This window comes from Nycticebus coucang, chromosome 7 (genome assembly GCF_027406575.1).
Source record: "Nycticebus coucang isolate mNycCou1 chromosome 7, mNycCou1.pri, whole genome shotgun sequence".
NCBI classification, from domain to species: domain Eukaryota; kingdom Metazoa; phylum Chordata; class Mammalia; order Primates; family Lorisidae; genus Nycticebus; species Nycticebus coucang.
Genome location: NC_069786.1, coordinates 52,834,494 through 52,862,043, shown reverse-complemented (window position 1 = coordinate 52,862,043; position 27,550 = coordinate 52,834,494). Strand labels below are relative to the sequence as shown.

The following is a 27,550-nucleotide window of genomic DNA, read 5'->3' as shown; positions in this document are numbered from 1 at the left end:
CTGACCCCTTCATGCTTTTTGACTGCTTGGTCACAGAATCATAGATAAATTGAGCCCTCCAAAGAATAGCAGATTCCCTGTCAGAATCTTCCTAATGTCTCCAGCAAGCTACAATTCATTATAGGAAAGTCATGAAAGCTAATACAGCACCGAGCATAAAGAAACTTTCTGGCAGGCCCCCAGGTTTTTAATGGATTTGCAGGGTCAAATATGGAGGTAGCTTTCTATAGGTCACCATTTAATATAGAAAAACGTTGATTTCTTTGTTCCCTTTGACACTGTGTATGGGGCTAATGAGACGGTGGGTTCATAGTGCAATTTAGGCCTTTCAGATTTCTAGATCAGTTATGCAAAGAGGAATCTGTATTACGTATCCCAGGAAAGCTTCCTGAGGTGGGAGGTGTCGAGGGCCTTTGTAGCCAGGGACACTATCTCTGTCTCTTCATGTCCTGTGGTGTCTAACAACGCGTTCTCACTCTGCTGACTCTGGGGTGCAGCCTTGATGTAGACAGTCGCCAGACTCCATCACCAGGTGCTTGGTGGGTTGGTGCTCACTTTTACCTCTAGAGCTTAGCTTGCAAGAAACTAAGGGCCATCTTGTGGATCACAAAATATATAAAAAATGAAGGTGACCAGGAAAACTGTAAATGTTGGTAAGAAAAGGACTTGCCTCCTCATAAAGATGGGAGAAAAATGAGGGCCTGGATGAGCCAGAGAGTTGGAATTGAGCTCTTCCACACAAAAGTGGGAAACTAAAGAGCTGGACCTTCAGCCAAACAGTGTACTAAGGAAACAGTTTACACATTAGCACAGAGAGAAAACAGGGAAGTTACATCCTGTCTGGGAATTTGAAACCTTACACCAACCTTCATTTGGGTTGAAGTGAAAATTTGTACTACTAGATTGGATAGGAACCCTCAAAGACCTTCAGTCGAAACAAACATGGAAAATAGTACCAGGCTGGTAACTCCTGATGCTCCTGGCATAGAAAACCACAAATTCTAGAAGTATGGATTCTCCACCAAAAATCCCCTAAGAAAGCTCTCTTTCTGATTAAAAATGACAAATGTGGAAGGGGACAATTCATCCTAGGTAAATGTGAAGTTAAATATATGAAACTAATGAAGAAAGACCTCACCAAAAATGCATTTTACATTGGATTAAACAGTTAGTGAATAGTCTGTAGTGAACAGTCTATAGTGTATCATGAGGCATGGAAGAATTCAACCACCATGAGCTTCAGGAAAGTGAGTAACCAGAAATGCATGAAGGTAGAATAATTCTGGAGTTTAAAGAAAGAAATTACCCCAATTGTTCTCCCCCTTCTTAGCAGAGGGAAATATAAGCTCCTGTACATACATCTGTGGATTATGCAGAAATAGTCTATCTTCAAACAAGTTTGGAACACTCCGGTTTTCAGTACAGCTGAACGGGATGGTCCTGCCCTCCAAGTTCTCAGAAACTTCAGAGTGTTAATGTTCAGCTTGCTGCTCACAATGTAATATGATTGTTTCCCAAATTTACCACACCAGGGAACATTATGGAAGCACAACTAACACTGTTCAGAACAGTGGAAAACCCCAGTGTAACTGATTTCTTTGTGTTTATTTTGTACAATCCTTTCTTCCAAGAACTAAAAAGCACTGGAAAGAAAAAGGAAACTTTTCTGTCTGTCCTTCTCCAATTTCATTTGAGGATGTTTTCCTTCTTTCTTACCAGAAATTATGGGGGAAACTACTTTTTAAAAAATAGAAATAATATATGGAGTGCTAAGGAATTGTTCTTTATTTTATTATGAATGGTTTTTAAATTTTTTCATTTTTATTAAAAAATTATACCCATGCTTTAACTGTCAACCATTTAATTCTTTAAAAAAATCAGATAGTATATACATTTTAAATTAGCCATACTAAATTATTTCATTTTCCAATTCAGAAAGTGGATATAGTCCAATTTACCATGGAATTCTTAAACATAAACTATAGACTGTTCACTAACAGTGCAATCCAATGTAAAATACATTTTTGGTGAGGTCTTTCTTCATTAGTTTCATATATTTTGACTCATTAAGAAATAATTTATTCTCATTAAAAAATACCCACAAAATTTCCACTGACTAAATGACTAAATAAATTTCAAAGGTTGAAAGAAGGGAAATGAAGGAACTAACCCAAAGAAATTGCAGAGTTTACTTTAATGGAGCTTTTCAAGACGATCTATCCAAAATAATGGTCTGTTAATCTTATTCTGCACTACTTGGTAAAAGGTCCTAATTTTTTAAAAAATGGTTATAATGCTCTCTACTGGTAGCTCCAGAAGGGAGCAAATATATCTTTATTCAAGTTTGTCTAAAGAAAGCAAAACATAGTGAGGAAAATAGAAGAAATTAATTTTTTAAAAGTACTTAAAATGTTTGCTAGATTTTTGTATATTATAGTTCAAGCATCAGCAGAAGGCTGTTTCATAAGGAGAGTGTTTCAAAAATTCGTGGGAGCTCTTTTATCCGAGTTAGCGTCATGATCGAACCAAAAGGTAGTTTTTTAGTGTCCTCTGGTGGTTAATGTTCAGTAGTGCTCTTGCTGAGATTCTGCCTTGTCAAGACAGGAAAAAATTACTAATGGTGAGAATTACTTCTTTCTTTTTTTCTTGCTCAGGGACTTGACTTAATAATTATAAATTTATTTTACAGATATATTTAATTTTTTTATTTGAATAGTATATATAAATCCAAGGTGTTTGATAAAGTATCAGGTTGGGCCACCTCAAGTAGCTGCTATTCTATTTGGGCTTATAAAAATGACAATTTTATAATATATTATGTTACATAATAAACAGGTCACATAAACTTATTTATCAGTTGAGTTTTATGAAAACAAAGCAAATTTTAGACTGATTTCCTCTCTGTCAAATCCTTCCTAGACTTCCCTAATACTGTCAAAGGGAATGGCTTTTCTAAGTCTTTGTTTTCAGGCGATTTGCCAGACAGAGGGAGTGGTTGGTTTTGTATAATCCACATCCTTGGGAGAACTAAGAAAACCTGAGCTAACAGGGTAGTCTTACTAAGGGCCAAGTTTGGGAATGTCTTGAATAAAGAAAAAGGAAACTCTGAAAGAAAACAAAATTAGGAATATTTTATATTTATATATTAGGAAACAAAGAATATTTATATCTTAGGAATCAAAGAATATTTATAAGTAAAAATTAAGTCAGAAATGAACAAGATTAGAAATAAACATGACTGTGGAGGAGCCCTAGGCAAAAAATTGACTAATCATCCTTAAACATGTTCTATGGTAAATGCTTCAAGTCTTACCGCCCTCTTCACCTGAAGCTTCATCCCCACAGTGGATTTGAACTGGCCTTCCTCCAGCATCTCCTCTTTCTATATTTTTCCTTAGACTTGTACTCAATCTAACCTATCCAGTTTAGTTTCTTCCCTTTAATACCTTCTCTCATGTCCTGGAATTTTATTTTCTGTTTTGTAAAAATTTATGTTGTTTTTAATCCCTCTTTGACATCTTTACAAACCCTAATTTAATCTTGTCATCCCCTTGCTTAACCTTCCAATTACTTCTCATTACATTTAGAGGAAGGAAGGAAGGAAGGAAGGTTGGAAGGTCCTTACTTTGCTTACTAGAACCTGTGCGATCTGACTCCTGCCCTCCTCTCCCACTCTTCCCCTTCATACCCTGACATCAACATTCATCTTCTTTCCAGTTCCTGAATGCCTTAAACTTTCACCTGTCTCGGAGTTTTGCTCCACCTGGAGCCTCTGCCTAGCACTGTCTTCCTTAGAGCTTGGCAGACACTTGGTGTTTCAGGCCTCAGTTGCAAAGTCCCCTCCTCAGAGGGGATTTCTTGACAACTCTGAGGAGTCACCATTGTGACAGTTTCCTAAATGAGAGCTTTAATATTTCGTGTTTACCCTTTACTTGATTATTTGTTTATTTTCTTTCTTCTCTACTTAACCTTAAGCTACATAAAGAAGGAATCAAATGTACTATCTTCATCACCCTGTGATCCAAATCTGAAATACTGCCTGGTGTATTGATACTCAATAGGTGTTTGTTGAATTAATCAATAAACATGACCTCAAGTTTATCTATATTTGTCAACCATGCTTTGTCCCACTGGCATATGTTGTTGGCCTTTATACATATTTATAATGTGATAATTCATCCTTTTCTACATGTTTTGGAAAGAGTTTTGTGTTTTGTGTTTATGGAGTGAGATTTTAAGTTGCCACTTAACTTACCACACCGCTGGCTCTCACAATGGGAGCCTTTAAGTCTGGGAAGACATTCTCTAAGTACCACTTGAAACTTTTGCATTTCAGTTTCTTTCGCAGTTCCCTTTGCTGAGTGAGGTTGCCGACATCTAAGCCTTGGTCTATGAGGTGGTCCCCGTGGCCGTAGAACAGCTCCTTGTACTCATCCAGCCAGACCTCAGCGACGCGCACCAAGTTCCGCTCCACTGTCTTCATCCGGTCTTTGGGGAAGGAATAGGGGTTGTCATTTCTGAATATGTGGCCCACTCGGGAACATGGGACGATCTCAATCTCACCACCACACATCCACACCTGCAACAATTTGGTGGTAAGCATCAGTTATCAAATGATTGTCCACCAGTCACGGGCAGTTAACAATGACAACACACTACCTGGTGACTTTGTTCCTCTGCCTGAAGTAGTGATCTCAACTTTGAACACACTTTTGCCTTAGAAAATCAGACTTAACAGCTTTACACCCTTTTGAGTATTTCCGTGGACCATTGTAAGATCGGTAAAATACTCGTATAATGTTTTCCTTTGCTAACCTTCAGTAGAAACATTTTTCTTTCCTAAAAAAATCATCACAGAATCTCAGTGTACAAAATACATGAGTTCTCTGTTGGTTGAATCAGTGAAAAATGATCAATGTCCATTTGTTTACTTTCCCCTTCTCTCATCTTGGGGAGATCCAGAAAGTGTATGGAGCATAACTTAAAAATCATTCTTCTTGATCAGAAACTCCAAAGTTATACCCCTTTTAATATAGACTGCCCAATCTTATAGGAAAGCATTTGCTTTTTGGATATTTTCTACTATTGCTGTTGCTAAGCTTTTCTTAAGTGTTAATTAAACATTCTATAAATGATCGTATAATGTTTCCAAAGGAGCTAGGGGATACAAGTGGCCCTTGGTGGCCTGTTCTAGAAGTACTAATTTGTATTTCTGTCATTTATGTTCTCCAAAATGATCCACTGTGGAATGATTCCATCCCTTACAGTATAGTGGAGAGATGTTCCAGGAGAGTTATTTTGTATCAATATGAATTCCACAACATTTATGCTGAATGGTAGATGTCATTACCCCCATATTTAAAAGCAGAAATGGTGTGAAATATTAGGGCACTCTAATAATACAAATCATGACAGGAATTGATTTTTTTTATATTCAATCTGGGATATGAAAAAATTAATCCAGAGACTCTAAAATTTCTGTAAAATTTTCTCAGTGGTAGTCACATTTGTGATTATATTAGTAAAAATGAAACAATTTAGAAAATATAAACTCTTAATTGTAAAGAAAACTCAAGAAACACTTGATAATACCTTGAAAGAGAGCTCCATATTTTCTCCACCCCAAACATCAAGACCAGGGTCATATGTTCCAAGTTCAAAAAAGTAATTTTTATCAATAGAAAATAACCCACCAGCCATGACAGGACACCTACAAACAGAAAAATTTGTTTTTAAAACTTGCACATCATGAAAATTTATCTTTCGGTTATTTTATCTTTAATCTTTTCAGAAAGTTTATCTTACTCATTTGTATTGAAGGTAGAGGCACTTCAAAAATGCTACCATGTGTAGGGAAGTCTTGAGATAGAGTCACAAATAGTATGTAAGTGACAAGTTCCCTGGTTTATGGTGGCAGAGCTTGATTCAGGCCAGCAAAAAATGCAACACAGAATCAGGATTCTTTTTTAAGTCAAAGTCTCACTTCTGTGGTGTCATTACAGCTCATTGCAACCTCAAACTCTTGGGCTCAAACAATCCTCCTGTCTCAGCTTCTCAAGTAAGTGGGACTACAGGTATGTGCCACCATGCCTTGCTAATTTTTTGGGGGGGCAATGGTCTCATTTTTGCTCAGGCTTGTCTCAAACCTCAAAAGATCCCTTCTTGGCCTGCCAGGGTACTAGGATTACAGGTGTGAGCTACTGTGCCCAGCCTAGGATTCTTATTTGTCCTTAACACTATAACGCAAATTCTTCAAGTTTGCTAGTTTTAACAACACTTATGTAGGCATTGCTGTAAGTATGATATGTGTATTATGCTAGACTTCACAAAAATCTCGTGGGTTTGTCCTGTTAGTAAGAATCTGCAACATGGAGAAGGTAAGAAATTTTCTCAGGGCCTAAGATGAGAATGGTTTACACCTTGGGTTCACACTGGGCAATTGGACTTGACTCTATCTTAACTCATTTGCTATTGCCTCTCAACCATGGACAAACTTGCTGACAATATTTTATGTGGTAAGCACTTTTAAAGTGCATTATGTATATTATCTGATTAAATTCTGAAAACAATCTAAGTAACAGCTACTTCTGTTATTCTTCATGTAAAAATAAGGAAACAAACACTTAGTGGTTAAGCAAACTTTTCAAGTTCCCACCGTTGGTAAGTAGCAGAGTTGAGATTCAAATCCAAACAGTCTGGCTCCAAAGCCTTCATTACCTTTGTTTCTCATAGGCGATAGAAACTGTTTTAGTTGGCAGATGGACAAGGCAGTAATCACTTCCCATGGTGGTCACCATTGGGCCAGCTGAAAGTGTTGTCTATGGAGAGCCTGCTTTGTGCTCAGCAATCTCAAGGGCAAGGTCATTCCTGCTCCACACCGCTGTGCCTCTTCCATCATTTATGGAGTACATGTCTTTTCTGTAGCCCAGCTTTCCTTCCCAGACTACTCAAAATGCATTTTCTTCCTAAATTATGTTCAATAGAGTCTGAACTCAACCACTATATTAACCCTCAAAGTGGGAGTCTGAAAAATGCAAAGAAGTTCTTTAGGTGTAGGATTGGGACAAGAGTGTTCAGTTCAGGCAGATCTGGGTTTGAATCTCAAATTCAAATTCTCCCTGGCAAAATTACTTAACTCTTTTAAATCTCCATTTCTTCATCTCCATAAAGTAAATACTACCATCTCCCTCTCAGGGTCACGGAGGGAGGTAAATGCCTGGCACACAGAGCTTAGTAAGTGACAGAACCCCCCACTTTACTACCTGGAGGTATCAATTCTGAAGGCAGCAGATCTGGCAAGGGAGGAGGTGTGATTTACCAAGGGGGAAGTCCAGGGAAAACATGCTGCAGTGCGCAGTCTGGGCGTGGCTTCCTCTTGGGGCCTGCTTGCCTGTGTCTGCTCAAGTTTTCTCCCCAGCAAGGAGCATTCAGGACACCTGCTGCTCTAACTGTGGCTGGTTGAGTACCTGTCCAGGAGCCCCTGATGCTGGGGAAGAAATAGGAAGCTCCTAGTTTGGTTTCCCATTTTGGGTTCAGGTCTAAGACATATTCTTCAACCCAGTTTATCCAGTAGTGAAGTCCAAATTTTAATTCACTTACACTTTCTGTGTCTGCTTCTTAATACACAGAATTTGGCATCTTTCCCATGGAGTGGGTAGGATTAGACTGTAAAAGAAAATCCTAACCCCAGCTATTACGATGATATTTCTATTACTGTTAGGACGATATTTCTATTACTATTACTTACTTTTAATTTTTAACTTGTGTTTACTTTCATATTGGGTGTATTTATACCACATTTATGCAGCATGTTCAACTAGTTTGTGTTTCTTACATATAAATACTAGGAAACAAGATAGTATTAGTCAATTTTTCTGGGTTCAGGGATGAATAAGGTGCCATTGACTATTTAAAAATAAGTTTTGGAAGCGGGAAACTAAGTTCTCAAGAAAACTATTTGCTTTGGTAATATTTTGACTAGAATTATAATTCTTGATGTGTATAGAGTGATAGGATATAGCTCTTTTGTAGAATTGATTTTTTGGTACTTTTACAAAAGATAAATGACTGCTTTCTAGTCTTAACTTTCACACACTTACCTTATTATATCAGTTTCTTTAATTTTGTTTTTTGCAACGACATCTGGAGGAATTGTTTTCCAACCAAAGTTCATGGGCCACACAAAGATGCCTCTTTGAAAGTTGTCCACTGTCATGTAACTAATTCAGGAATAAAAACAAAAGTGCTACCTGAGAGTAGGTACATCTTTATATATTTCATCAGCTTGGCTCCATGATGTACTTAAATGAATGAAACAAGTGCTTAAGCAGATAGTTTTAGGTCATCACCTTTTAATGATAGTTAAGAAAAGTTTCTGAATGTAATTTGCATTAGTAAATAATTGGTCGGATTGCTAACATTTAGCTTATTCACTTCTTTTAATAAGGTCCTGGCCATTTTTTGAGGAAAAATATAACTTAGAAGCACATATGTTCCCCACACACATACAAAAAAACTGAATGATGAAAATAAACATTTTGGAAAGTCACCTAAACATTGAGGAGGAAAAACTAGATAATATTAGGATTTATTGATATTTAGAGTTAAGAATTTGTAATAAGCAAATAGACTACTGGGTTAACAGGCTCTCGTCCCAAGATATTTACCGTATATAGTAGAACCTCTGTGGTCGACCACCTCCTTAAGTTGACCTAATTTTCATAGACCAGACATGTACCAAATGTAGGCATCAGTACAAAAGACCTCGTTCCTTACATTGACACTCCTGTATTTTGACCAGTTTGTTACTGTCCCTGGAGTGATCATCTTCAGAGGTTCTACTTTATTTACATTTATTTACGTGAAAAAAAAAATTTTAAATATACATATTTGGGGTATAACAGAACTTTGTGCTACTTATGGCTAAAGGCATGCTTAGAAGTATTTTGTGGAATGTGGAGATATTACCTCATATCTTTATCATTGATGACTTCAATTACTGGACAGGCCACCTTCTGTCTGCTTAAATAAACTCTTTCCAGAAGAGGTTCCAACCAACCGACATTACATTCCACATGAGAATCCAAAAATGTCAACACATCACCTAGAGAGCCAAAAAGAAAGAAAAAAAATGAAAAAATACAACATATTGGTAGTTCATCTTCAGAGGTATTAAAGGATTGGCCCCAAAATGTGGTTGTAAAGTCAATTTTCTCACTGAATTCTTGGTCCTTATAATTTTACTACCATAATGAAATGCAACTAAAATAGATGGAATATTTATTCCTAGGAGTCTTGTGGGGCAAGCATAATTCATATTTGAAAGAATTTGACATGCCACTTAGCATGAGTAACAAGAATCCAAAGAGAACAGTTTGTACCAAAGACAGTTGTAGAAGTCCTTTTTAAGAGTGTAGGTTCCACTAAGTCTGGGGGTGCAGGATCTGGGATTCTGTGTTTCAGAACACCAGAGAGACTTTGAGATCATAAATATGACCTTCGGAATGATGAAGAGGAAAAATCACCTAATAGAACTAAAATGAAATTAAAGAGGAGAAACCAGCAAGACCAGAGGAGACGGGGAATGGGGAGTTGTTGTTTCATGGGTCCAGAGTTTTTTGCAAGACTAAGAGAATTCTGAAGAATGCAGAGAAATACAAATGTACTTACTACTGAACTGCACACTTAAAAAATGGTTAAGATAATAAATTGTATATATTTACCACAACTCAAAAAAAAAGTTACAGGAGAGGAAAAAACAAAAACAAAAGGAAACTTTGAGGACAGAAGTATTTATTAAGACTTCTTTTTATTCCTGTTAGTTGTGAAGTTGTGAGAAGTAACATGCTCTCTCTCTCCAGGGACACCTCAGTAGTATTTACGTTGCCCCAGGTGATCTTTCATAAGTGATGTGTGTGTGTGCGCGCATCTCTGTGTGTGTGTGTGTGTGTGTGTGAGATAATAACATGAGGAATCAGCTCTGGACCCAATCCTGTGTGCAAACCTCCAGGCTAACCATAGATAACTATAAAGGCATTACTTGGCAGGCCTCCTGTCCTCCCACCCAGACATGCTGCCCAGCCATCTCCCTCCAGTCTCTGAAGGGAGTACAGTCAAGGACTCAGGTGCTCTCTCTCCTCCACCTGCCCGTCCTGCAGTTATGTGCACCTGCAATCCTAGCCCAGGTTCCTCCATTCAAAGCCTCTCTCGGGCCAAAGCCTCTGCTAAGACCACCTTGTTGGAGGTGGACCCTGCCTTGAAGACTTTTTCCTTCACTCTGACTCAGTGTCTCATGCTTTTCTACTCCTAGCCTTCTCTTCCCCCCACTCTGGGTCCTGTGGCAACAAAAATAGAGAATCGTTTTGTGCTGGGCTCCTTGGGCAGTCAAGAAGATGATCCTCCTGTCTGCTCTGCTCTGCTCCACTACCCAGTAACAATCCATGGGGAAAAATATGGAACACTGAAGGATCCAGCACTTTCTACTCTTCAGCCTCTTATGGCTACTGCTGCAGTAAATGATCAAGACTTGACTACAACTTTCATTTTTGTTTATTGTTATAATTGACTGCTCTAATTCCCAGCTGCTCAGTTCAGCTCTTCACAAACCTATGACATCAGTTATTACCTATTAAATGCTCATTCTATGCTAGACTCTTTTCTAACCACTAAGTATTATGCTTTAGTTAGTCCTTACAACAAATCTGCAGTCCAGGACTCATTTTTTAATCTCATTTCAGAGGCAAGGAAACTGAAAGAACAAAAATTTATAACTTATGTAATGTTTCACAGCTATTAAGTGGCATCATGATATTAGAAAGCAGATTACTTATTTCATAGATTATTTTCTTAAAAAAATGCCAGAAAGAAGCAGAGCTTTGAGTATGGGAAAGAACAAGATCAGAATAATTAATCTGGATGATAGATTGTAATCACTGAAATCTGTAAGCTACTTCTTAATTAATATAATTTAGGATTGTAGTAATTGGTCAACAATGTAGGTCTTGTAGTAGAGTATAGGTCTTGGTTGGGACTGGTCTTGAAAAGTCTTTATAACAGAACCATCTGTGCTAAGCAGAAGCCCCGTCTAGTCTCCTGTTCTATCAGGAAATAGCAGATACATCTCCTGATCATGTTAGGGGTCCTATTTTTAGGGCATTATGGATTGTTTGATAATGAAAGTTTATTGTTCTCTGCTATTGTCTGCATGTATGTGTCAACCCCAAATTTGCATGTGGAACCCTAATTACCATGGTTAGTATTAAGAGGTAGAGTCTTTGGGACATGGTTAGACCATGAGGGCAGAGTGCTCATAAATGGGATTATTTCCCTTATAAAAGAGGCTGGAGGGAGATTGTGAGCCCCTTTTGCCCTTCTAACATGTGAAGACCAAAGTACCATCTTTGCAGTGGAGAGCAAGCCCTCATTAGACACACTGTATCTGCTGGTGTCTTGATCTTGAACTTCACGGCCTCCAAAGTTGTGAGCAATACATGATTGCTGTTTATAAGCTACCCAGTCTGAGGTATTTTATTACAGTATCCCAGTGGACTGAGATATCCCATAAGGGTGTCCTCTTGCACAGCCCTCTCTTGACATGAGGTATATGGGGGCATTTGTGAATGGCTTGCTAAGGTCTTCTTGGATAGTGCCAAAGACAGTTTCCTTTCTCTTACCTCTCCTACCTGTGTTTCATTCAGATTCAGAGTTTAAAGAGTAGTCTTTACTACACCATCTACCCCTGTCCCCATGTCAGGCTTATAGGGTAAAAGGACCCTAGATTAACTTCCTAAGTCCCCAGTGGCAGCAGGATGACATTCCCAGCCTACATTCACTTCCCACCTGGCCCAGATCCTTACAAAAATTCTCATTCATTTGTTGCCAGGACCTGAGGGAAGCAGCATCTGCTCAAAACGTAGTCTGGAATTTTACATTGTTTTATTTTGGGGAAGAAGAGAATCTTTGTATGTGTACATGCCATTGCTCTACTTTCAGATGTCTGATTTTAAAATAAAAGCTGAGAACTGTGTTAGGTAAGAAAATAAGGAGCTGTCTGTGTAACTGACTCTTGGTGGAATTTCTAATTGTGGTGCTATTGTCTATGGACATTGTACACATAGTTCCTGATCCTGAGAGGCTGAGGGGCATGGTGAGAGGAGCAGAAGTTACATACAACTGCTTTTAACCCAGCTCTGCTTTTCCTAGCCACCTGGGGTAACTTCTTACTTAACTTCCTCAACTTTACATTACAGGGACATTTCTAAGATCTACATAATACCTGAATTATTTTTAAAATGGCTGATATTTACTGTTTTCTGATAAATATTAAATCTCAGTCAGAATAATCAGCTAAACCTTTTAAAAAGTTAATTGATGCATCATTATTATACTATTTATGGGATACACAGTGATACATGCAATGTGTAGTGATCAAATCAGGGTAATTAGCATGTTCGTCAACTCCAACATTTATCATTTTTCTGTGCTGGGAACATTCAAAATCCTCTTTTCTTTCTATTTGAAAATATAGGATAAATCACTGTTAACTTTAGTGCTATGGAACACTAGTGCTAGGAAGAGGCTGGAGGAGGGGTTTCAGGAGAGATTTGTCAAAAGATACAAAATTTCGGCCCAGTCTTGATTGCTACCTGATAATATTTTCTGTTTCTTAAAAGTAGGTCCCAGTAATACTGGATCATTTACAGATGAGTTTCATTGGACTTCAAGAAAAAAAATATTGGAGCCAACAGAAAGGTACTCAATGTACCAAACAGCTTTGGCTCCTGGTTGAGCATGGACTCCCCAACTTATATTAGTCATTAGATGTAGAATATTGCTGCCAGTACCAATTAGTGTTGGAGTGTTATGTTCAAGTTTCCTTGAGGGACATGGGCCTGGTTTGCCATTTAATTTCACATAATGACTTATAAGGAACGCTACAAAACCTACCTGTTTTACTTGCAACAGCCGTAGTTGCAGAAGTGTACAGAAGGATGTCCAGTGCTGCTTTTGGAGTTGGCCAAGAGTTAGATGTCACTTATTATCCAGTTACTTAACATTAGCTGACTGATTCTTTGGAATGCTCATAGGAAATGTTAAGAATTTTGCTAAAGACTCTGTTGTGGAGGAAATGAGAATCCGATCTTTACTTTGACTCTCAGTAGTGCAGGTACCCAACTGCAGACTCCTCTTGGAAGGGCAATATCTCATTTGGCATCTTCAAAGCTAGTAATGGATCCAGGTAATCTGCTTGTTTCCTCGTATTTCACTTACTCCATTGCCTTCATATTTTAAACCTTTTTGTAGCAAATCATTCTCAGAGATCCATTGCCTTGAGACTGCTCATCAAAGTTTAAAGTCCTACTTGAGCCTCTCAAACCTTCTGAACCAGGAAATTGGTTGGATCTGATCTCCTTGACTGAATAGGTCAGATGAATAGCTTGACATGCCCTGGAACTTGAGTGCATACTGGGCATTTCTGAGGGTAACAAATATTGCTGTCTGGTCCCTTATTATTTTGTAGATGACTCTTTCAGAGAACCTGATAATACTCTGGGACCAAAATGGGCAATTTGACTCCTATTTCAGCCTGTCTTTGGATTCCCGATCTCATCCTTGCCTGTTGCTTCTCTTGTCTTTGACCAGTAAAAGGTAGAAATCTTTAGGAAAGATAGCTGCCAAAGTCTGTCCTATTGTATCTTTAATCTCTTTTGGCTAAAGCATTCTAGAACAAATTTCTGCCTGGTGTCTTTGTTGATTGCTGATTTACAGGGACTCTTGGGCCCTGAGCAGTCTCCAGCCTGTCTCCACTAGTGAGGGCTGTGGAACACCAAGGAGGGATTTGTGAGGACTCAGCCAGCCCTGCCTAGTGCCAATCCCTGAATTACATACTTGGCTAATGCAGACCCTGAATTCCCTTGATGCTCTTATTGGGGTCAGGTGCACCTCAGGGCAATTGGATGTATCTTTAATCAAGGCTGTTACTAACCCCACTGAGACACATATATATTCTTCTTCTTTCCAAATTCTCAAACATACAGGTATATATAATGGGCTTATATTTTATGTATCTATTTTTCCCTTACTTTCAGGTAGTCTATTTTTATTATAATTAACAAGGGACTAGGTCCACAAAACATTGGAAATTAGAAATAGAAGTTCTTTTTAGATAGTTTGAGGAGTACTTCTCCCCTAGGTACTTTTCCAGACTGAGTGTTGTAACCCCTTAGTGGATCATGAGTCAATTTAATGGGATTTGCCAAAATCTAAAAAAGAAATGCCATAGAAAAGAAGATATTAGAATCCATTGCACATGTTATTTGACGAAATGTTGTGGGATGAGACACAGTTGCTTGGGCCTCTTCAGCCATGGGAGTGCTCCATGTGCTCTTAGCCATAACTACGTATAGTGATGCTGTGTTATGTAACTGCTGCCTGGAACCTTGCCTCTATTGTCCATGGGTATAAGGATGTAGAGGACTTGTTGCTTGTACAGATCTGCCATGCTTGCTCCCTCTGCCACTGTGAGCTGAATAAAGCATCTCATACCTTCCCATTGTGTCCAAGTTTTTCTTCATCCTGTCCAAATCAGAATATTTGCACAATTGTCTACTGTGATTATCTGTGTGATTACACATGTACTGAATTGTAATGTAAAATTTATTTCTTAGCATGAGTCATTGTCAAAATGATTTGAAAGTTTCTGCACCAAAGCTGAGCTAATATTCTCAAGGGTGTTAATGAATGATTGAGAAACAAATTTGTTTGAATTTGCTAAATTCAAAGAAGTTATTTTATGAATGTAACTGAAAACTCTTGAGCAAGCAGTTGCAACTGCTTTTAATCAAGCTTTTAACACCCCTTCAGAAGACAGCCCCTCCCCAATGTCTAACAGTTTGGATTATTTTGAGGTCATTTCTAGCACACTTTGTGTATGGTGCAGAGAGAAATTTTTATAAGTAAAATATTTTTGGTTCTGTATTCATTTCTCCACACATGTCTAATTTTATTCTCAAATTTATATGGAGAAAGTCAGAACTTAACTGCAGTCCAAACCTGCTCCTCTGGAAGCTGTTCAGATTCTAATCTTAGGGTCTTTTATTATTTTTTAATTAATACAAATATTTGTACATATTTATGGAGTACATTTGATGTTTATTACATATATAGATTTTTTTTCCCAATTTTGGGTTAGTTTGAGGGTACGTGTGATTAAGTTACATCATTTGTGTTTGTAGGTTATATGTATAGACTGCTTAAAGATCAACTCAGGGTATTGGGTTGTCCTTCACCTAGAGTATTTATCATTCCTGTGTGTTTAGAGTATTTCACGTTCTCTCTTCTAGCTATTTTGAAATATTCAATACATTGTTGTTACTTACTCTACTATTGAACACCAGAACTTACTCCTTCTAATTGTATGTTTTGTACCCATTAACAAGCCTCTCATGCTCCCACTACCCCTCCAAGCCTCTGGTAACTGTGCTTCTATTACCTACCACCAGATCAACTATTTTTTTTTTTAGCTTCCACATGAGTGAGAATATGTGACATTTGTCTTCTTGCCTGCTCTATTTTGCTTAACATAGTGACATCTAGTTTCGTCCATATGCAAATGACATGATTCCATTCTTGTTTATGACTTTGATATTCTTTTATACTTCTGTGGTCTCAGTTATAGTGTCTTCTTATTTTTGAACTTGTCAGTTCGCATCTTCTTTTTTTGTTGCTTTGTCCAGCTACCAGTTTATCAGTTTTATTTAAAAAAAACAAAAACCTTTGCATTTTGTTGGTCCTTTGTATTTCGTTTAAATTTGTAATAAAGAGAAGTTTTTTTGGCTCATGGTTTTGGAGGGTGAGAAGCCTGAGATTATACATAATCTGTCCACTGTGTATCATAACATGGTGGAAGACATCATATGGTGACACACAAATACTGTGTGTGTATGTTTAGTCCGTATTTTATTTTTATGCTCTGATTTTAATTATTTCTTTCCTTCTACTAATTTTGAGTTTGGTTTGTTCTTGCTTTTCTAGCTCCTTAAAGTGCATCATTAGATTGTTTATCTGATGTAGGTGTTTATTGCTATAAACTTCTGTGTCAGCACTGCCTTAGCTGTATTCCATAGATTTAGGTATGTTGAGTGTTGATTTTCATTTGTTCCAATTCTTTTTTTTAATTTTTCTCCTTAATTTCTTCCCTGATCTAGTGGTCATTCAAGAAGATGTTATTTAATTCCATATATTTATACCATTTCTCAACTTTTTCTTGCTATTGATTTCTAGTTTTATTCTACTGTGGTCTGAGAAAATATTTAATATGATTTCAAATTTTTTTTTGAGACAGAGTCTCACTTTGTCACCCTCGGTAGAGTACCATGGTGTCACAGTTCACAGCAACCTCAAACTCCTGGGCTTAAGCAATTCTCTTGCCTCAGCCTCCCAAGTAGCTGAGACTGCAGGTGCCCACAACAGCGCCTGGCTATTTTTTGTTGTTGTTGTAGTTGTCATTGTTGTTTGGCAGGCCCAGGCTGGGTTGGAACCCACCAGCCCTGGTACATGTGGCTGGCACCCTAGCTGCTGAGCTACAGGCGCTGAGCCATGATTTCAATTTTTAAAAATTTGTTGAAACTTGTTTTGTGTCCTAACATATGGTCTATCCTGGACAATGTTCCATATGCTGATGAGTAAAATGTGCATTCTATGGCTGTTGGAGGAAACGTACTTTCAATGTCTGTTAATGTATTTGGTCTAATGTATATGTAGTAGTTTAAATCCAATGTTTCCTTGTTAATTTTCTGTCTAGAAGATCTGTCTAATGCTGAGAGTAGAGTGCTTAAGTTCTCAACTATTATAAAGGAGTCTATCTCTCCCTTTAGACCTAATCATATCTGCTTTATATACATATATATGGGTGCTTTTAGTGTTGGATGCATGCATGTTATAACTTCTTGCTGAATTGAATTCTTTATCATTATGTAATGACATTCTTGGTCTCTTTATTGCTTTTGACTTAAATGTATTTACTATAAGTACAGCTGCTTCTGCTCATTTTTGGTTTCTATTTGCATGGAATATCCTTTTCCTTCTCTTTACTTTTAGTTTATACGTGTTTTTACAGATGAATTTCCTGTAGGCAGCTTACACTCATGTTAGTGGCTACAGGTAGGAGAATTTGTCTTCAGTTTGTGTGAAAATGCACAATGGCTTCATTGCAAAGGCAATAAGTTTATTTTTATTTTTTTGAGACAGAGTTTCAAGCTGTCACCCAGGGTAGAGTGCCATGGAATAATAGCTCACAGCAATCTTCAACTCTTGGGTTTAAGTGATTCTCTTGCCTCAGCTTCCCAAGTAGCTGGGACTACAGGTGCCCACCACAATGCCCAGCTATGTTTTTGGTTGTAGTTGTCATTGTTGTTTGACAGGCCTAGGCTGGATTTGAACCCATTGGCTCTGGTGTACATGGCTGGCACCCTAGCCACTTGAGCTACAGGTGCTGAGCCTTTTTTTTTTTTTAAGGCTCACAGTTCTATGGCTATGGGTAGGGAATGGCAATGGTTCTTCAGAGTTGTGGAGATACAGGGGCTGCCAGGCAGAATGTAGTATGTTGGGGGCTGGGCTCTCAATATGGCACCTTGCTGTAGCTACTTAGGGCTCTGTGGATGCATAGAACCCAGTGTGAGCTCTCCCTCTGGAACAGTGCCTTCTTGTGATTTCTAGACAACTTCCTGTGTTAGTCTCAGGACATGTAAAGGAGTAGGGGCTTTCCCTTGGCTAGAATGCAGGAGTCTACAGCTGGAATGTGGATGACCAGGATCACTAACTTATCCTTCCTCCACATTGGGAAACCTCTTTCGTCCTTCTCCATTGGAGTCCAGCGTTCTCTCTTAATTGGCCCATCAAATAAGGCAAGGCAAGTCTGTCCTGTGGGCTCCGCATCCATAGTATATTATGAATCTGACCATTTTCTGTATCTACAACAGTACCTCCCTGGTGCTTGGACAACTATGATGGCCTCTTAACTGCTTCCCTGCTTCCTTTTCCATCTCCTTAATATCTACTCTCTACATAGTGCCCAGAGTGAGCTATCAAAATGTACACCAGACAATTTTACTCTTGTATTTAATGTCCTTTATTGATTTCACATTATATTATTAATATAACCCCTATATTCCTTAATCAATGCATAAAACTTTACAAAAGTTGATTTTTGCCTTTCTTCTCAAATGTATCTCCTACCACTCTTTTCCATGGTGGAATATACATCAGCCATAACAAATTTCTTTATCGTGAATATGCCAAGCTCAACTTTGCATTAAGAAATTTTAATTTCTTGTTCCATTTGCTTAGGAATATCCTTATCCAGATCTCAACTCAAAAGTTAACTTGAATTATGCCTTAGCTATCCAATGTTTGCATCATTCACAGATAATTATTTCCACAGGAAATTAACAGTAGAATGCCATTTATTTTTTTTCCAATGCAGTCTTTCCTATTAAGGATCTTAATTGTTACTGCAATGCCAATTTGGGTGTGATGTATTTATTGCTTATAAAGAAAAAAAATTTTCTTTATAAAGGGAAAAAAATTGTTAGCAAACAAATGGGATAAGAAGATAATGGGATAAGCTCCCAATTTGGGGTCAAAGAACTAAAACACAGGGGAGCAGATTATTCTCCATCTGTACATGCTTGAATCCAAACTGGTGGAGGCATTCAATTCCAGGGCTTATGGCTAAATGTCTAGAGGCAGCAAAGTACAGTAGCTAAGAGGACAGACTCTAGAGCTGGGGAGCTGTTACCAATTCTGACTTTATCACTGACTAGTTCGGAGAACTTGGGTTGGTCATAACTTCACTGCATATTCTCTTCTATATTGTCGTCTGCATAATGAGGAAGTGTTTGTCCATATTGCATAGAATTATTGTGAGGATTCAATCAGCACAGAAAGTATTTGGAATGGTACCTGTTATACATGTTGCAAGTCAACTATTATTACAGAACACACATCCTTCCATAGAAAAATATGATAATGAACCCAAATGTTTGATGTCATTTTTATAATACTCATTGATAGAACAGATTCATCACCCATTCATTCACTGAGTCACACACACTAAAACAAGGAGAGAAAAAGGTGACATATTACTCCTTAGGAAGACAGAAAGTGCTATAAGTGCTATAGGAAGAACAGGCATAGGTCAGAGAAGAGAGGTGTGGACTCAAGAATGAAAGGATTCTGAAATCTTCATATGCTGATGAGGTCTGGTAAAATAAAAAAGGACAGGCTTGACTAGTCTCCTAGTAGTCAAATTTGGGACAATTGAGCATCAAAAAGAACAATGGTGATAATATTCACCATTTAAAAAAATATATAAATCCATAGGATTAGAGATAAAAGGGGAAGAGGGAAGGAAGGAGGATAGGTAGGGAAAGATATTTCTTCATTATGATTGAACCTCGAATAAAAAAGGAAGATGAAATGATAGAAAAACAATTTTGCAGCCCTCAATATAATAAATGATTCATACAAGGTTCAGTAATGAATGCTATACCATTGGCTAAAATGTGAGGAAATGGAATATTCTCACAGAACAAAGTATTATCCCAAATTACTTCTTATTTCCAAAGGAAGGATCAAGCTCTCAACAACTTAGCCAAATTCTCAAAGGTATCACCAACAGTGGGATGTCCTGACATTTTGTACTTCTTGATGTGCAGCAATAAGTTCACATTCCTTATTACCTATGTAATAGAGTTATTTGTATTTCGATTCTTAATTATTATGAGTACATAGTTGTTTTACATCTTTATAGAGCTGTAGTACAAAGAATTTTATGTAACTGTCATGCCTCAAACTATTTATCTTGTAGGTAGCATGAAGAAACAGAAAATTTTAGAACATGGTCAACTGTACCAAAAAAATGGCCTGGATTATTATTTTTTTTTAACCAACACAATAGTACAGTGGAGTTGGCTACTCTAGATTGAGAGAGTAGGGAGTTCAAACAATCAAATGCAGCGCATGAAAGGAGATAATGAATTAAAAAACATTTTGGAAATAATGAGAAAATTTTTAAAGAGCATGTCATAGGTGATATTTAGGAATGAAAGTTATGCTTGGTTAAGAGACTGTCCCTATTCTTCAGCGATACCCACTAAAGTACTTATGGATACAGTGTCAAAATGTATGTAAATTCCTTTTCAAAAGTTCATGAAAAAAGCATATAGATATAAACGTGTTTGTATGTGGGTTTGAGGAAGTACATATTGCAAAAGGTTAATAATTGGTGAAATTAAGTAATGGACATATATAGATATCATTGTTCTTTTCTTTTAAATTTGCTGTATGTTTGAAACACATTTTAAATTAAGACAAAAATACTATCAACACAAACAATAAATAACTTCTTACCTGTTGCACTTTGTGCCCCTGCCAGCCTGGCTCTTATTAAGCCATGTCTCTCTTTGAGACGAAGAATCCGAACTTTTGGAAACTGAGACATGTATTTATCCAAATTATCTTTTAAGTAGTCTGTATCAGAATAAAGATAAACAAGAAAACACTGGAGTTAGCTAGGTCTGAATAGTATTAGAAGTAGTGCCTCCTAATGTCAAATGCCAGAATATATGATATTATTATCATCACTAGATGTTGTTTCTTGGGCCATAATTTTATGTTCTGATATCATTTTCTTGGAAGAATTTTGTCTGGGCTTCATACTTGAAGTTAATTTCTTAAACCTCAAACCCTTCTTTTTTAGTGTTGCAAAGTTATACAGTGAAGGACTACTTACCTTTTCTGAGAATTTGTCAAGGCTGGGGAAATTCTACCTCAAAATCAACGAAATTAAGGCTTCTGCATAACTCTTTCCCAAACTCCACCTCTTGCAAAGGTCCCTTTCCAAGGCCTAAAGAAGAGGCTGAGCAATGTGTACAGAATGTAAAATTTGCAAAAGAAAACTAGTGCCACGGTCGTGGCTTAGTCCACCATCATTTCCTCCTCAGCTCTCCCCCGTCTTATTGGAAGGCCATAGGGATTCAGCTAGAGAGACATTTTTGGGGTTTTATGGGTCATATTTGTATGGCTTGTGGTCATTTGTTTATATAATTAAGCTATTGACATCTATCCCAGGTATGGCTTCCAGGAATATTTTCTCAGCTCACTTTCTATGTTTGTGTTCATTTCCTTTAAGAAGACCCTAAAAACTGTATAAGCTTGAGGTCCCACAGAATCTGGCCCTGGCCCTTATACAGGGACTTTGATCAGCTTAGTAACTGGATACCATTTTCATTTATACTTCCAAGGCCACTTCTTTAGGTTTTCTGACAATTTTCCTAGGGCATCTCATTGCTGTTTGAGCTAAGCGTTATTACAGCAGGAACTCTGGAGCTAAATAAACTGCCCACATTGTTGCAGTCACAGACTGAGGCCAAGCTGTTCTATTAACATTGTCATCTCTTTGCCGTTTACTAAACTTTTCTAAAATGACTTATATTTTGGGAATTGGTAATGTAATTGTCACGGGATCTATGGGACCACGTACATAGGCAAATTATTTGACAATTCAAAGAATAAGGTTCTTCACTATAATAAAGAAAAACTAACATAAGGACCATGGTGGATTCTACTTTTGAACTCTGCTGGAACCACGTCTCTGTGGTCCCATCGATAATTTCTCTTCTCAACACTTAACTGAGCACATAATATGCTTAGGACTTCCATTTCTTTGTTTTCTATAGAGTCTCACTCTGATGATCAATATGAAGAGCATCTCATTAACTGTGGAGCATTTACTTATTAGATTTCCTAAAAAGTCATTTGTGCAATTGGACTCGGGACACTTCAAAGTGCCCATCTCCTAAGAACTATAGTTACAAAATCACTCCCACATGGTAGGGCAGCCACTGCTGAGAGGAAGCCTAAAACAGCTAGAGCCCTGGATGATACCCCATAGATGCTTAGACTTAAGCCTCTCAGGCTCTGCCTGAAACAATGACTTAGCATTTGTGAAATTTCATCAACTTACCCTACAGTTTTGTCATCCAAACTGCTGTTGCTTCATATCAAACTTGGCTTTTTAAGAGAGAGCCCCAGTGGTTTTCTTACCTTTGGTGCTGCAGTCATCCACCAGCAGAATCTCTTTGATGAGGTGTGGTGGGGAGCGATTGAGGACACTGTGAACAGACCTCAGGAGAGTGGACCACACTTCATCCACAAAACACATGATGACACTGGTTGTTGGAAGGTTACTGTGAACTAGTTGTTCTGTACACCTGGGCAAGGATATAAGAACAGCACAAGAGACATGCTAACAAGATCCACAGATGATTTTAAAAGTCACAGAGTGTGATTGTGTACATCTACATACACCCTCTGTCATTTCCCTATTTATCATCTATATTTATGTCATGGCATAGATATGTCAATAATGATTTTATAACCTTATAATGTACATTTTCTTGGGGAGGGATATATGCACAATGAAAGAGCAGAAGAATAACCAGTAACAATGGTTGCTGGAAAGGACTAGCAATGAAGGATATGAGAACTTCCAGTGGCGGCTTCATGCTGCAGTGGATGGGATTTGTAGGTGGTTAGAGTCGGTTTTGAATCTCATTACCAATATTTCTCAGATTTTAACCATCAACACCTTCCATAATCTCTCTGGGCCTGATCTACAAAATGAGGTAATCAATGGTTCTTATTCAATAGAGTTTTATAGCCTTGTGATAATGAACATAAAAAGCCTAGCATGGTTCCTGGTACTGGAATTTACTAAATAGTAAAATGATAGTTATTGTTATCATTATTAGATCATATATCAGAAGAGAGCATTCTGACTTATTTTATGTTACCAAGTAGTCATGATTGTCCTTCCAGCTGGCCAAATGCCAAGTGCCAAAGATAAATTCCTTCTCCCACTCTGCATGTGAATGTACTTATGGGACAATATGTATGCGTAAATAATTAAATTATTCTAAGCTTTCTTATGTATCTGGGGGTTCCTACTGAGGGTCTGCTACTGAGTTGATATCATTTTGTTGGCACAGAACTAAGAACCAGGCTATTGTGGGGATCAGTATTTAGATGGGTTACGGCTGGCCTGGGTTTTCCCATCTTCTGCAGATCACATCACTTCACGGCTGGCACATTCTTCCACCTTCTGCTTGTGTCACAGTGGTGCCCAGTGAAACATCCCAAAGCATATTTTCCATCCTGCTAATACAGCCACTGTCAATAATATAATCATTAACGTTAAGAGTGATCATAAATGTATGCTATAAGCCCTCTGAATTGCTTCACTTTAAACATCAAACCACTAGCATCTCTTTTCCTTTTTGTTGATGACTAATCAAAATCATGGAGAGACCAGTCCGTGATTCTACTGCTCATAAGTGGCAGAACTGGGATCTAACTCTGGTCTGGCCTGGCTCCAGAAGTAACCATCTGGAAAGTCCAAAGTCCACAAGAATAGAAGTAGCTGGCAATAGATATAGCATGTTGTGAGAGCTGGCACTTCTGCCACATAACATAGCGACACTACTTATTCTGTAAATAAGAAATAGATAAGAGTAAAAATCATAATAAAACAAACCATGATGGCATGGCACTTTATTCATAGTTGCCAAAGTACATAATCTTTAGTCAATCTTCATAACAACTGCTTGAGATACATATTATCATACACTTCTTTAAGAAGAGCAAACCGAAGCTTAAGAAGTTAAATGACTTATGCAACATTTTTCACCTAGAAAAAAAGTGTCTATGGGAAGGTGACAATTTTCATTGCACTCTGGTTTTTCTGCACTAAGAGTATGGGTTTTGGAATCAGGTGACTATGTGCTGAATATCAGTTACTCTAATTACCAGCTTGTAAAAGTTTTATAACTTCTATGAACCTCGATTTGACAACTACAAAGCAGAGATTAAAAATTTACTTGTTTTAAGATTAAATACAAACATTATATAAAACTCACCTAGGATATATCTGACACATAGCAGGTACTTAAGAATGGTAGGCAAATCCAAGCTATGTTCTGTAATTTCAATGGTTCTCCAATTATCATAATAATTGATAAAGCCTTAGAAAAACATACACATCTAATCCTCAGCCCCAGAAAATCAATTCAGAATGTTTACATAGGGCCTGAGAACTTGTGTTGAAATCAAATAAACTAACAAAACAAAAGAAACAAACCCAACACACAAAAGAATGACTCACAAGTCATTGGTAGGCCTGTTTGGGAACTTCAGCTTTAAGACAAAGTGGATTTATTGCTATTGTTTGTGGCTAATCATTAAAAAAAAAAAAAAAAGTGAGGGATGATGGGAACAAGTCCTAAATTTTCAAGCAAGACAAAATCAACACACTTCAGTTGGGAGTCTTTATGCAGTCATTGGAAATTTAATGTTAACATACAACGGCAGACTATCTAATCTTCTTCTGCACAAAGGATCCAGGCACTGGCATTTCAGAATCAAAGGAGATATTGCTGACTTCACTTACTGGCTTTATTAGTTTCCTGTGGCTGCTATAACAAATTATTGAAATTCTGCTTCATAGTCCTTTCTCAATTTATCTCCTCCTCTCACATTTGCTACGAACAGAAAGAAGATGCCAGGCCACACCTTCAACACCTTGCTTGGTATTTTCCTCAGCTAAATATCCAAGTCCTACTAATATTCACATGACCATACAACACAATTTAGCCGAGTTTGCTGCCACTGTATACAATGGAACACCTTTCCACGGATTCCCAACGATAATGTGTTCCATATGTCCTCTGAGCCCTCACAGGAAGCACTTATAACGCTCATATTTTTACCAACATTCTGTTTGAGCAGCACCTATATTCTCAAATATGATAGGAGCTTCCTCTACTGGGCACCCCATTTCTTTCTGAGCCCTCACCAGCTGTATCTTTATCAGCCATATTTTTACCAATAGTCTCTTTAAGACTATCCAGGCCTTTTCTATGGTGCTTCTCAAAATTCTTCCCGCTCTACCCATTATCTAATTCCTTGGATATTCCTTGGATAATACTTCCATATTTTTAAGTATTTGTTTCAGCAGCAACTTTGCTTCCTGATACCAAAATCTGTGGTAGTTTCCAGTGGTAACAAATTACCACAAACTTGCTGGCTCAGAAACATATTGTCTCACATTTCTGGAGACCTAAATTCTAAAATCAAGAGGCTAATGGGGCCATCCTCCCTCCAGAGGCTCCAGGAGAGATTCTGTTCTTCAGCTTCCTTGACTTGTGGCTGTCTCACTCTAATGTCTTCAATTTATACATTGAAAGCCATGAAAGTGTCCATTGGTGATACCAAATTATGAACTATAATATTGAAATTCAGTGTCAGAAAAGAATGATAATTAGAAAAAGAAAAGAAAATATATGAGTTAAGGAATTTCCTAGCATTAAAAAAAATTGTTTTCTTTGGTTGCATAATTGCCAACAATTCCAAAAATTAAAGGCCAATAAAAAGCCCTCTAAAATCAGATTCCAATTCTCAGAATCTGTGGTGGTAAACATCAAAGACAAGAGTGATGAGACTGAAGTTTTCCAAGGAGAGATTAAGTGGGGCTTGAGTACAATGAATTAAGGAGAAAAAGGTAGTGGAGGGAGAGGAGAGTATTTTGTAGACTATTTGGGGAGAAAACTTAGAAAAGAAAGAGAAATGAGAGTTGTTGGATATGGGGGAAATTTGTTATCCCTGTTTCCTCTCCTTCTCCTGAGTAGAAAGGGACAGACATATTTGTGGACTTCAGGAAAGGTACAGATAGGGGTTAGGGTTGAAAAAAAAAAAAGAGAGGTTGATAGGATTATCAACAAACAAGGTCTCCTTCTGTTAATCTACTTTATAGTGCATGACGAGTTCAGCTTCCTTCAGTCACTCTCCACTTTTAAATTTTTTGCTGCATGAGACACTACATTTTCCTGGTTTTACCCATCATTCACTTGCTTTCTTCCTTTCATTTCCTCCTCTTCTCTTTCCTTCTCCTCTTAATCTCAAAGCAGAAGAGTCATAGAGCTGGGTCCTGGGCTTTGTTTGCTTCTGTGTATTCTGTCACTATATGAGCTCATTGATGCCCACAGCTTGTGTGATAACATCTTCCAAATTTATGCCCAGGTCATATTGCTCCTCTGAATTTGACTGACACTGCCCTCCCCAGCTACTTGCCATCAGCCCTGCATGTCTTGCAGGCACCTCACACATAGGTGGATTTCACCCCACTCAACCCAGCCAGTTGCTGTTCATTGCCCCTCTTAATGGCATCACCACCCATTTTGCTGCAGGAATATAGATACCATTTTAGATTTTACCCTATTTCTGCCTGTAAATAAAACCAATTTGTCAACTTCTGTTCATCGTAGTACCCAAATATGTCTCAGCTCAACTTCTTTACATGTCCACAGTTGCCGCCCCTAGTTCTTTAGCTTATACTCTCTCTCTGTGGGATCATTAATGAAGCCTCCTAACAGGACTCTTTGCCACATCCACATCACCTTCCTCTTTAAAATACTTCAGTCAATTCCTATGGAGCAAAATTAAAAAAATGTACAAATTCTTTTCTAGAACCTAAGGGACCCCTGCCCAACGTTCCACCTATCATTCCACTATGGCCCCCATGACCCCTACCCCTGGCCACCTTGGTTTTCTTTCAGTTCCTTTTCTGATTACCTTTTCAAAATTTAGGAGAAATTCTATTCTGTTATTCTTTATTGCACTCATCTATGTTTTTGTCATAGCATTATTTATTAGTTTTATTCCCTTATCTTCTGCATCCAGAATTTACACAAGGCATTACAAGCCTCCCTGGCTGACTACAATGCCACAAATTTCTAGCACAGTTACACATAATAAATATTTGACTAATATGTATTGAATGAATAGAGATGGAATGGAGCTTAAATTTAGAGCTTAGTAAAAGAGATAGTTCCATTTGAGATAGGAAGAAAACAGTAACATATACAAGTTTATGCATATGGGATGAGAAGTTGAAAAATGATAACATATATAAGCTTATAAGTTTATGCACATTGGACGAGAAGTTGAAAAAAATTGTATCTTATATTGGAGGAAAAATTGTATCTCCAATATAAGCAAGGTGGCAATATAGCAAGGTAGGGGCTTGAGGATAATAGAGACTCTTTTTGACAGGCGGTATGGGTAAAGGGAAAGAGTGTTAAGAGTGTTATCAATTATACATAAAGGGGTTTTTGAGGGGTTTTGAGCACTTTTCTAAAGTTGGATATGTCAACATTTTGTCAAAATATAAGTGTATGATTTGTGTTACCAGGACCCGGCAGTTTGAATGAAGGAAGAGATAAAGTAAATTGTTGGGTTTTGTATTAACAAACCCCTACAAAACTAGGGGTCATCAGAGTAAATGAGGTAGAAAGAAAAACGGCAGAAGATTTAGAGGTCACTGGTATAAAGTGGTTAAATGTTACATCCTGGACTCTGGGCTGGAAAAAGTAAAGCTAAGAGAAGTTTAGTAGCCTGAGTGGAAGGGAGGGTACAGAAGAAAGTGGCTTCCTCTGAC

At 37.7% G+C, this 27,550-nt stretch overlaps 1 protein-coding gene across 3 annotated transcripts in view; it reads right to left on the bottom strand.

Moving 5' to 3' along the window:
* Positions 1-27,550, bottom strand: part of GALNT5 (polypeptide N-acetylgalactosaminyltransferase 5) — a 45,246-nt gene that overhangs the window by 6,336 nt on the left and 11,360 nt on the right. For all 3 annotated transcript variants that reach the window (XM_053597195.1, XM_053597196.1, XM_053597197.1), the window contains 6 exons: positions 22,105-22,271; positions 20,410-20,529; positions 8,968-9,103; positions 8,100-8,219; positions 5,593-5,710; positions 4,256-4,579 (listed from right to left, as the gene is read on the bottom strand). In XM_053597195.1, coding sequence (XP_053453170.1) covers positions 4,256-4,579; positions 5,593-5,710; positions 8,100-8,219; positions 8,968-9,103; positions 20,410-20,529; positions 22,105-22,271 — 985 coding nt within the window. The remainder of the gene's footprint in view (positions 1-4,255; positions 4,580-5,592; positions 5,711-8,099; positions 8,220-8,967; positions 9,104-20,409; positions 20,530-22,104; positions 22,272-27,550) is intronic.